General features: G+C 43.3%; 1 protein-coding gene across 1 annotated transcript; it reads left to right on the top strand.

The window, feature by feature from the left end:
- The first annotated feature begins 8,457 nt into the window (after window positions 1–8,457).
- LOC129333993 (mas-related G-protein coupled receptor member H-like) lies at window positions 8,458–9,423 on the top strand. Its single transcript, XM_054985915.1, has one exon. The coding sequence runs from the start codon at window positions 8,458–8,460 to the stop codon at window positions 9,421–9,423; it is 966 nt and encodes a 321-aa protein (XP_054841890.1).
- The last annotated feature ends 2,435 nt before the right edge of the window (window positions 9,424–11,858 follow it).

The raw sequence follows: 11,858 nt of genomic DNA, 5'->3' as shown, positions 1-11,858 counted from the left end.
TAGCATAGTGCTTAAGTATTTGAACTGAGAACCAGCACTGTGCTGGTTCGAATCCCACTCCTGCCATGAGCTCAGCAGGTGGCCTTGGGTAAGCCACTCCTCTCAGCATCAGCTCCCCAGCTGTATTGTGGGGATAAACATAACACTGGCATTGTTCACCACTCCGAGAGTCTCTATAGATGAGAAATCTTACGTGAGTTTGCTCAAGTGAAGAGAGAGGCAATATTAGCCGGGAAATGTAGGTGACAGAGCAGAAGGCTTCGTCACTTTCACCCCTCTACAAAGATCCAGGAGATACTTGGAGAGTTTGTTAATTTCCTCTTTCCCCTTCTCCTCCCCGAAGGCTGTCAATTTCACCTCCTAGTTGGAGGGGACGCAAAGAAGAAACAAACAAACCCTCAGAGGAGCAATCTCCCAGCTCTTTGTACAGAGGTGAAAGTGACGAAGCCTTCTGCTCCATCTCCTATGTTTCCCGGCTAACATGGCGTCTCTCTTCACTTGAGCATCTTCGTGTAAGATGTCTCGTCTATAAAAACTCTCAGTGAGACACCGTCTAGAAGAGTAATATATAAGACCTATTATCATTATCATTCTTCATCATCATCATCATCTTCTTCTTCTTCTATAGGCTCAGCTCAAAACAGTCTGTTTGGCTGCCAAATGTTCTTGGCAAAATCCACCTCTCCCCACTGCTGCCCCCAGAAGCCCATGTATCTCTGCAAAGCACAAATGACTCACAAACTGATGAACAGCCCCGCCAACCAATTGGCTTGTTTTATCACCACTAGAAAAGAGGATCCGAGCCAGTCTGGTGAGTTCACTCTAACCTGGTGAGTTCACCTGAGCTCCTTGGAGGAAGGACAGGATTAAAGAAAGAATCTATGCATGGATAAAATTATCTCATCTATATTGTGATGGATTGCTCCATTATTGAAAACCCCACTTTGAATTACTCCGTCTCATCCAGTTTGAGGTGTTGCCATGCGGAAAACTCCCTATGGGCACTCTGCCTAAATTCATTGCTAAATTCAGGTATGATTTTATCGGATGATTGACACAATGGCACTGCTCACACAGCCACCTTTCTCCAAACATTTTTGCTATGTAAATAGATGTGTGAAACATCACGGGTGTATTTAACAGAATTATATCTCCTTAGGAATTCTTTTTCCTGCATTCACTGAAACAGCTTTGGGCAAATCACTTAGTTTTGTGCCTCAGTATCTGTCAACTGTAAAATGGCATGCAGATCTTCTAGAAGAATTTGTTCTAGAAGAACATTAATTCACAAATAGGTTCCTTGGTTATTGCGTAGTGTGTGGTTTTGCTCACTTGCTTATGTCACTGCTCTGTATGGTGGTGATGAGTGCCCTCAAGTCTTAGCTGACTTATGGAGACTCCCAGTGGAGTTTTCATGGCAAGAAACTAACAGAGGTGGTTTGCCATTGCCTGCCTGCCTCTGCAACCCAGTTTTTATTGGAGGTCTCCCATCCAATTATTAACCATGACTAACCCTGCTTAGCTTCAGAGACATGATAAGATCAGGCTCACCTGGGCTATCCAGGTCAGAACTCAGGACTATTGCTCTGTATAACACTTATCTTTTTCTTAGCTTCCTGTCCTGCTTTTGTAATAATCATCTCCTGAAGTGGCTTCAGTCAATACAGAGAGAATGCATCTTTACAGAATCACAGAGTTGGAAGGGGCCATACAGACCTTCTAGTCCAAACCCCTGTCCAATGCAGGATGAGCCTAAGGCATCCATGACAAAAATTCATCCAGCCTTGAAAACTGCCAGTGAAGGGGAGCTCACCACCTTCCTAGGCAGCTGATTCCACCTTTGAACTACTCGGACCTTGAAAAAGTTTTTCCTAATATCCATCAGGTACCTTTCTGCATGTTATTTAAGCCTGTTGCTTTGAGTCTACCCTCTGCAGCCAACTGGAACAGCTCCTTGCCCTCCTCCAAATGACAACCTTTCAGATATTTAAAGAGGGCAGACATGTTCCCCCTCAATCTCCTCTTCTCCAAACTAAACATTCCCAAGGCCCTCAGCCTTTCCTCGTAGGGCTCAGTCTCCAGACCCCTGATCATTCTCATTGCTCTCTTCTGCACCCTCTCAATTTTGTCCACATCCTTTTTGAAGTGAGGCCTCCAGAACTGCGCACAATACTCCAGGTGTGGCCTGACCAGGGCAGTATAGAGAGGGAATAAGACCTGCGATTTCGATGCAATGGCCCTTTTGATACAACCCAAGACTGACTTTGCCTTTTTTGCCACCACATCAGAGTGACTGCTCATATTTAGTTTACAGTCCACTCATACCCCAAGATCGCTTTTGCATACCCTACTACCCAGAAGTGTATCCCCCATCCTGTATTTGTGCTTCCCATTTTTGTGGCCCAGATGTAATACTGTGCACTTGTCTTTGTTGAATTGCATCCTATTCACAGCTGCCCACTTCTCCAAAGTATTCAGGTCTTGTTGAATTTTAACTCTATCTTCTTGGGTGTTCGCCACTCCTCCCAATTTGGTACCTTCAGCAGATTTAATGAGCAGCCCCTTTACCCCTTCATCCAGATCATTGATAAAAATATTGAAAAGTACCGGGCCCAGAACCGAGCCCTGTGGCACCCCGCTGGACACCTCCCTCCAATCTGATGAAACACCATTGACCACCACTCTTGGGGTGTGGTCCTCTAACCAGTTACCTATCCACCGAACTGTCCTATAGTCCAGTCCGCATTCTTCCAGTTCACCCATTAGAATGCCATGGGGGACCTTATCAAAAGCTTTACTTTAATTCAGGCTCATGGTATAAAAAGACAAGAAACAGAAGAGAAATGGAAGGAGAAAACAGAACACATGGAGGAGACTTCGACTGAGTCGGACTGTCTACTCTGAGAATCTCAGATAGAAATCTTTCATATCACCCTGTTCCTTTTGCTGGAAATGTTGAAGATTGAATCTGGAACCTTCTGCATACCGAGGAGATGGTCTATTACCAAGCCACAGCCACACAAACACCCCACCGTAAAGATAACGGGTCTCTCTCATTATCTACAATCTCTTCACGTTGATCTTGTTTATATGAAAGCGATGCAATTGTCCTATTTAGGGCCAAGCTACAAGTGACGAATGACACTTGAACAGCAAGTGGATTGAGTGGAGCGCAAGTGAATAGGGAGAAATACACTTGCCGTTCAAGTGTCATTCGTCACTTGTAGCTTCACCCATAGAACATGTTCCTCTAGCTGGAGTCAGAAGCCAGATATTATTTCCCACTCTTCACAGGTTTGCTCTGACCTGGATGGCCCAGGCTACCCTAATCTTGTCATATCTCAGAAGCTATGCAGGGCCAGCCCTGGTTAGTACCTGGATGGGAGATAACCAAGGAAGTCGCTATGCAGGGACAGGCAATGCCAAACGAACTCTGTTCGTCTCCTGCCTTGAAAACTCTGCGGGGATCACCATAAGTAAGCTGTGACTTGACACCACTTTCCGTCACCATACTGGTTTTAGATCAACTTACAATTTGAGTAGAGTTTGGCTGGCTGGCTGGCTGGCTGGGGGGATTGTGTTACCTGTGTCTGTTTTGTCTCTAGTACCCAATGGCTAGGGCTGGGCTGGTCTTTCTGTTATAATGGTCTTTTCCGGGAAGGCAGGCGCCTTCCAATTAGCCTTTATTCTTCTGGCCAATGACATCCTTCGCCTCTCTTTTATTCGTTTCTGCTTCTGGAATGTTTCATTACCTATATTGACTTCAATTTGGCGTGCCAGACTATCTCCCCTTCTGGAGCCTTTGCCTTGTCGTCCTTGCTGCTTAAAACTTTGAATTAAGCAAGCCTCGGCAGGGCAAAGGGTCTGGAAGGGGAGACAGTCCGGCACGCCAGAGGCAGTGGAGGACTGTGAGAGAATCTGTCCCCTCTGGCACGATCTCTGCCGGCGCTGTCTTTTAAAACTATGTTTCCCAACTAACATTGTGTCTCCCGACACATGAAGAACATGTGTCAGAAATCTTTCGTAGAGTGAGACTTTGTGAGACCACTCATTAAGAAACCCTCCTTGAACTTAATGGCCTCGCTACTATTGGATGCATACCTGAGGTTCCAATCCCCAGATCCCTGTTTTGGGGTCACTGGGGGAAGCGATGAGGGAATTTCCTTCCTTGTGCAGGGGCTGGACTAGATGGCCCTTGGGGGTCCCTTACAACTCTGTGTTTATATGTTTTGTGATTTTGTTTCAGCCATGCGCAACTGGAACCTGAGATGCTTGATTTCTGCTCCATTTTCTGTTCCCTTGCAGTGACTTTTCCCCATTAACAGGATATATTTTCCAACATTGTATCTCAATAAAGCAGAATTAGAGGTCCATCGTATGCAGAAGATGGCATGCTTTTTTTTTCATTTTTACTTCATTTATACCCCCTCCTTTCTCCCCAGTGAGGACCCAAAGTGACTCACATCCTTGTCCTCTCCTCCAGCTTACCCTCATAACAACCCTGTGAGGTAGGTTAGTCTGAGTGTGCACGACTGTCCCAAGGTCACCCAGCAGGCTGCCATGACAGGGTGAGGATTCAAACCTTTTTCTCCCAGATCCTTATCTGACACCAATCTGCATGGTATATGCATCTTTATGTGTGTATATGTATACATCTGTACATATACAAATATGTATATACAGGGCTTTTTTTTCTGGGAAAAGAGGTGGTGGAACCCAGGACCGCACAATGGCATCACTTTGGGTCAGCTGGAACGGGGGGGGGGGGGCGTTAATTTTTAAATCGCCCTTGGCAAAAATAGTCACATGGCCGGTGGCCCCGCCCCCTGATCTCCAGACAGAGGGGAGTTTAGATTGCCCTCCGCCGCTGGAGTGGTGCGGAGGACAATCTAAACTCCCTTCTGTCTGGAGATCAGGGGCGGGGCCACTGGCCATGTGACCATTTTCAAGTGGTGCTGGAACTCCGTTCCACCATGTTTCCGCTGAAAAAAAGCCCTGTGTATATATCTGTATATGTATAAACTATACAACATGTGTACTCTATATAGACAAATCAACAAAACAAAACAAAAGATCCCAAGAGTTAAACAGAGTTGGGTTGGATATGAGATGCTGTGATGATATTTCTTGCACCAGTTTCACACATATGCCTCTTTTAGAATAATTTCTAGGGCTTTTCTATCGAAGTCAACAAGGGTTAGGAAGAGGTTAGTGTTGGCATCTAGTTTCTTGTTTGTTTGTTCTTCTGGAAGTTAGAGTGTTAAGATAGACACACCCTTACCGTCTTTGGCTGAGCATGTAGGTGCCTCCTGAAAACTTAAGCAAGCACAACTTGCCAGTGGCAAACTGTCTCAGTTGTGTTTCAACGTGTCAAGTGCTTTATAAATAATTCTTGAAGTTAAACTCTCAGAAACCTTTTTATGTGCTACAAATGTATACCTTTCAGAGTCATTTTGGGCTGTTGAGCTTGGAGCCATCTAAAAAGAGGTAAGTTTGGAATATCCTCTGAGTTGTGGTTTTCTGAGAGTTCACAGAAATGAACTTATTGTGAGGGCTGAGTTCGAGTTCCAGTGATTCCTTGCAAAATGTCCTGTGTCAGTTTAAAAATGATCAAATCATGTATTATGAAACTGAGTTTGGTAGAAACTGTTGTGGGATGTTGCTGCGGTCTGCTCCTTTGAAAGAGGAAGCAATATTCTGACCTTGAATGTGCTACAAAACTGTTTTCTAGAACATCATAGCATAAATGCCCCCATATTACCATCTCAGGGCCAAGCTACACATGGCGAATGACACGTGAAGGGCAAGTGGATTGAGTGGAGGGCAAGTGAACAGGGAGAAATACACTTGCCGTTCAAGTGTCATTCGTCATGTGTAGCTTGGCCCTCAGTAGCGAGATTTCTTTGGATTGCTATGCGAATTAGAATCTACAAGATTTAAGCTCTGGAGAGTGGACTGAGACTGAATTGTATTTTGTATTTTGTGAATTCAAATACTGATTTTATTTGACTTTATTTTATGCCGATAAAGATATTGACTGACTAACAAAATTTGTTTTTATGATTTTATTGTAGTTTTAACTTTGTTGTATCTGCCCTGAGCCCACTTGTGAGGAGGGCAGAATATAAATCAAATCAATCAATCAATCAATCAATCAATCTCATGAAGACCTTGATTTCTTTAATTATGCCTTGTTGGTTTCTCTCTGTAGAGATACTGTCATCTTTCTCCAGCTATCAGGACTGTGGGTGGAGGAGTCTGGTATCAAGTGATTTCAGTATGAATGAACAGGATAAAATCTTACTTCCTTCAGATGAGAAGTTTCCATATAATATTCTCCATTAGTTCTCACATGCTGGACATTAATTGTTCTTTATTAAAAGTCTTGCTGGTTTATTATCTTCATCTACTGCTTGGAAAGATGCACATCACAACTGCTTCTGTAATACAAGGAATTCCTTCACTTGCACATATCTAACACACATTTACTCCAATGTAATGGTATTTCAGGTTGTGGAAGAGGGGATGTGATTTGTGCTGATTCTGACTGCATAGCTCCACTTTGCCTCTGTGCTGTCCCTGATGATCTGCTGAACCTCAACAACAACATTTGGGGATACATCAAGATGGGTAGCCATGTTAGTCTTTTTGTAGCAGTAGAAAACAACAAGAATCCAGTAGCACCTATAAGACTATCAAAATTAGTGGTAGGGTATGAGCTTTCATGAGTCACAGCTCACTTCTTCAGGTCACAAAAGCACATATCCCACCACAAATGTTGCTAGTAGAGATGGGCACAAACCGAAATACAAACCAAAGTTCAGCACGAACCGGGCCAGTTCATGGTTCATGAACCAGTGGTTGGTCAGAGTCCATTTTTGACGAACCGCCACAAACTTTAGGGCGGTTCATTTGGTTCATTTTTTGGTTCATCACTGCAGACATCCTGTCACTGATCAATCAGTTTCCTGGGCAACAGGGGTTGGGCTTTCTGCAGACCTTCAACTGACCCTGACATGACCTTCTGCTGAGCCAGAAGTGATGATTTGCTGACCTGGAAGTGACCATTTCATGAACCAAATGAACCAGTTTGCCAACTGGGGCAGGTTCATGTAAGTTCGTGGTCTGTGGTTCATGAAACATGATGAACCACGAACCTCATGGTTCATGTTTTCCCCAGTTCGTGCCCATCTCTAGTTGTTAGTCTTACAGATGCTACTGAACATTGGGGAGACTCGTTGATCCACATCAGGAGAAGGAAGTGAGAAAAACACTCTGCTAGGTCTGCAGATGGTTAGATACATACCACTGTTTCAATCTCAAAACCTTGCTGTAGCTGATGTGGCTGTGCTTATTAATTTCTGCTATACATTTATATTCTTTATCACTTACAAACATTCCATTGATCAATGGTTGTTGTGGGTTTTCCGGGCTGTATTGCCGTGGTCTTGGCATTGTAGTTCCTGACGTTCGCCAGCAGCTGTGGCTGGCATCTTCAGAGGTGTAGCACCAAAAGATAGAGATCTCTCAGTGTCATAGTTCTCCGGCCGTGAAAGCCTTCGACAATACATTCCATTGATCATTTCATAATGCATCCATATTGGACCTTCTTATTCAAATTAATGTGATATGCAAGTAGCTGCTGTAGCATACTGGTTACATGGTTGGACTGTGAATCTGCTGGTTCAGATCCCACCACTGCCATGAGCTCAGCAGGTTAAGCTGCTCCTCTCAGCCCCATCAGTATTTTGAGGATAAGAATAGCATTTATTTGTTCACTGCTCTGAGTGGGATATTAATTTGTCTAGAAGGGTGGTATATAAGTGCAGTAATTTATTGTTCCCCGGTCAGTTCATACATATAAGCACAGTTATTATTGCTATTGTTATTATACATTTGAAGAAGTATCTGAAGAAGTGAGCTGTGGCTCACGAAAGCTCATGCCTTACCACAAATTTTGTTAGTCTTATAGGTGCTACTGGATTCTTGCTCTTTTCTACTGGCTGTCCAAGTAAGAGAGATGAAATGTTAATCAGATTTTAGAAAAAGGTGAAATTATAGCAGAGATCGACTTTCCTCCTTAGTCTAATCAAAACAGGTTTAAGATTTTTTTGTATCCAGTTTGGTGTAGAGGTTAAGAGCACGGGACTCTAATCTGGAGAGCCAGGTTTGAATCCTCACTCCTCCACTTGAAGCCAGCTGGGTGACCTTGGGTGAGTCACAGTTCTCTGGAGCTCTCTCAGCCCCACCCACCTCACAAGGTGTTTTGTTGTGGGGATAATAATGGCATACTTTGTAAACCGCTCTGAGTGGGCATTAAGTTGTCCTGAAGGGTGGTATATAAATTGAATGTTGTTATTATTATCATCCTTGGAACAATATAATTAATTCCTGTTTTTATGTCTCCTATCAGGTCTTTATAAGAGGACACAACTACAAAAGCAAAGAGAGCAGACAATGGCTAATTTCAACAAGACACCCCTGTCTTCTGTGGAAGTTGGGCCAGAATGTTGTGACATGCACAATGACACTGGGATCTCAATTAATAAGAGCTCAGTTTATAATCCAGAAGGGACCTTCCACTATTTAGAGAATTTCATCTATATCTTTGCTTTTGTTATCTGCATTATTGGCATTGTAGGGAATGGAATTGTCATCTGGCTTCTCGGCTTCTGCATTAAGAGGAATCCTTTCACCATCTACATCTTGAATTTGGCCATTGCTGACTTTGGGGTCCTGATTACTATAGCTCCATTTTCTATTTCAAATCTTATTAAGCAGACCCCTTATCTTTTGGGTCTGATAGTTGGCAATCTTGAGCCATTCATGTACTGTGTTGGTCAACTTCTACTTACAGCCATCAGTGTGGACAGATGTGTGATTGTCCTCTTCCCAATTTGGCACAAATGCCACCGGCCGACCCACTGGTCCACCACTGTATGTGCCTTAATTTGGGTTCTCTGTTTCTTTCTTTATGGAATTCGGCTTACTCTCATTATTTTGAAATTAGATGGAGACCATATTTTGTTGCTACAGGTTATTGTGAATGTCGGCTTTTGCCTCCCACTCATCACCATCTTCACTGTGACTCTGTTGTTCAAAGTCCGCCATCAACTACAACAGCACCAGCGGGGAAAACTTCTGCTAGTCATCTTACTCACCCTCCTTTTCTTCCTCGTCTTTGCTTTTCCACTGAACGCTATTTTCTTGCTCAATTACGTTTCCAACAGAGCCTATTTTTATCTATACATATATGGCTACTCATGTGCCATTCTTAACAGTGGTATCAATCCTGTGATTTATTTCCTGGTGGGGAGAAAGAAGAAGAGTCAAACAAAGGAGAGCATGAAAATCATACTGCAGAGGGTTTTCAAGGAGGAAGAAGAGAGCAAAGAAGAATTAGAAATGGAAGTTCAAACATAGTAACGAGAACTTCATGAGAACCGATCAAATCTAGGTTGGTCTTTTTCAGTATCCTAGAAGATACCTTCAAGTGTTTTGATTTCTAGATGCTAGGGGACACGTCTGTTTGATCAGTTGTAGAGAAAACACAGATTTCCAGGATAGGAGGGTAATGAAATGACCCCCCATTGCCTTTGAAGGACGATCATTCCATTCAATCAGGCCATAACGATAGAAGAAGGCAGGGGTCATTTAGTAAAAAAAGAGCTGGAGGAACTCATTAGCATAACTCATTAGTACAACTCATTAGCATACGCCACACCCCTGGACATCACCTATCCTGGCTCTTTTGGACCCAATCCTGCCCATTCAGGGCCAAATTGGGACCAAAATGGCAAAAAGGGGCTGAAAATGGCCAAAAAGGGGCCCAAAATGGTCAGGATCGGGCCACTATTGAGCAGGAGAGTGATCCACCACCCATCAGAGGCCCAATCCAGGCTGTTTCGGCCCCAATCCAGGCTGAAACGGGCCCAAAATGGCCGAGAGTCAGGTAGGTGGGGCCATCTGACATGTGACCTCTTTGGGGAACTGCCAGAACTGTGTTCCTGTGCGTTCCCCCTCAAAATGAGCCCTGGAAGAAGGAAGCTATCACTTTCATAACTTTAGCTCATTGTGAACTTCAGCACACAAACCCTGAGGCCCAGAGTTATGCCACTCACAAAGTCCTAAAGATAAAGAAAAGTGCCTGAGTCAGGGCTTTACTTTTCTGATGTTGTGTTTGGTACGTCTAAGCACTATTGCAGATGGGAGGCCATCTTACAATAAAGGATACAATAGAGATGCATAGTTTGATTAACAGAACACAGCAAAGGCTAGCAAATATGATGGTATTATCTTAGACGGAAAGATGACACAAAAACAATATTCACAGAAGAACACAGAAGAACATTATGATATTGTACTTGATTACAATATCTTAGATGTCACGTGTAAATAAACTTTGGAGGCCAACATGGATGTCTTATGGCAACAACACACATAAAGGGGCACTTCTCAGGCTGGGCCATGAGATTATTTTATTTATTTAAGTATTTATACCTTCTTCTCAATGGGGAAGAAAATGGGAAAATGCCTAACATCATCCTCTTCATTCATTGATCATCACAACAACAACTTTATGAGGTAGGTTAGGTTGAGAGTGTGCGACTGGCCCAAGATCATCCAGTGAGCTTCCATAGCAGAGCGAGATTTGAACCTGGGTCTCCCAGATCCTACAAATATACTCTAATTGCTGTGCTACGTTGTGGTACAATGCTTATGGAGACCTTCATCAGAAGTTCAGATACTGATGACAGCATCTGCTCCATAGTCCCCCCCCCTTGAGTTTTGGAACTCCATCTTTCAGGAGTAGCAATATTCTTTGTCTATATAAACCTCACTGAAAAATCAGAGGATATTTTGGGTTTTTAAAGTCTTTTTGATTTAATTTCTGCAAAGGCGTTTAATTGGACTGTAGGTTTTGATGTTATTGATTATTTATTATTACAATTCTTTATGTTTTAGAGCCTTTCTGGGTGTTGATAGAATAGGTAAAAAAATGACCCATATACTTTCTAATCAAGTAAAGAAATGGTGTCTTCTGTATATTTACTGTATATTTAATGGGAATGTTTGGGTTCAAGAAAAGTTCCAAACAGCTTGCCTGTTTGGAACTACTACATGGATCCGATTGCATTAAGAATTTTCAGACTAGTTATCTAGAAAATGTATGATCTCCATAATAACCCATCATGGAATCCAGGAAAATTAAAGCAAATAGTTGTATGGATAACTTCTTCGGTAAGTCACCGAACCAGGAAAAGTGTCTCAAAGTCTTGGATCTGTGGCATTCAGTTTGATTGGTTCCACATGGAGGTTTTATAACAACAACAACAACAACAACAACAACAACAACAACAACAACAACAACAACAACAACAACAACAACAACAACAACAACAACAACAACAACAACAACAACAACAACAACATTAAATTTATATACTGCGCTTCAGAACAACTTAGCACTCACTCAGAGCAGCTTACCAAGTATCTTACTATATAATTGAGTAAGAGTATTTCAGACAACTCACTCTATACCCTGGTGCGCCACCAGAGGGCGCTGCCATGGAGGGAAGCCTAGGCAAGGCACCATATCCCTCCAGAAAATGTGCCATGGTGGGAAGCAGGTGGCAATGCCCGCCTCCTGCCTTCACCCAGCTGGTATTAGGAGTGAGGCAGGGGGCAATGCCAACTACTCAACTTAACCAAGCTGATATTAGGAGTGGAGTAGGTGAAAAGACCCACCCCCTGCCTTCACCCAGCTGGTATTAGGAGCAGAGCAGGTGGCAATGCCCACCCCACCTTAACCCAGCTGGTATTAGGAGTGGAGCAGGTGGCAATGCCCTCCCCCTGCC

The sequence above is a fragment of the Eublepharis macularius genome, chromosome 7, assembly GCF_028583425.1.
Source record: "Eublepharis macularius isolate TG4126 chromosome 7, MPM_Emac_v1.0, whole genome shotgun sequence".
NCBI lineage: Eukaryota > Metazoa > Chordata > Lepidosauria > Squamata > Eublepharidae > Eublepharis > Eublepharis macularius.
This window is presented reverse-complemented; position numbering and strand designations above follow the sequence as displayed.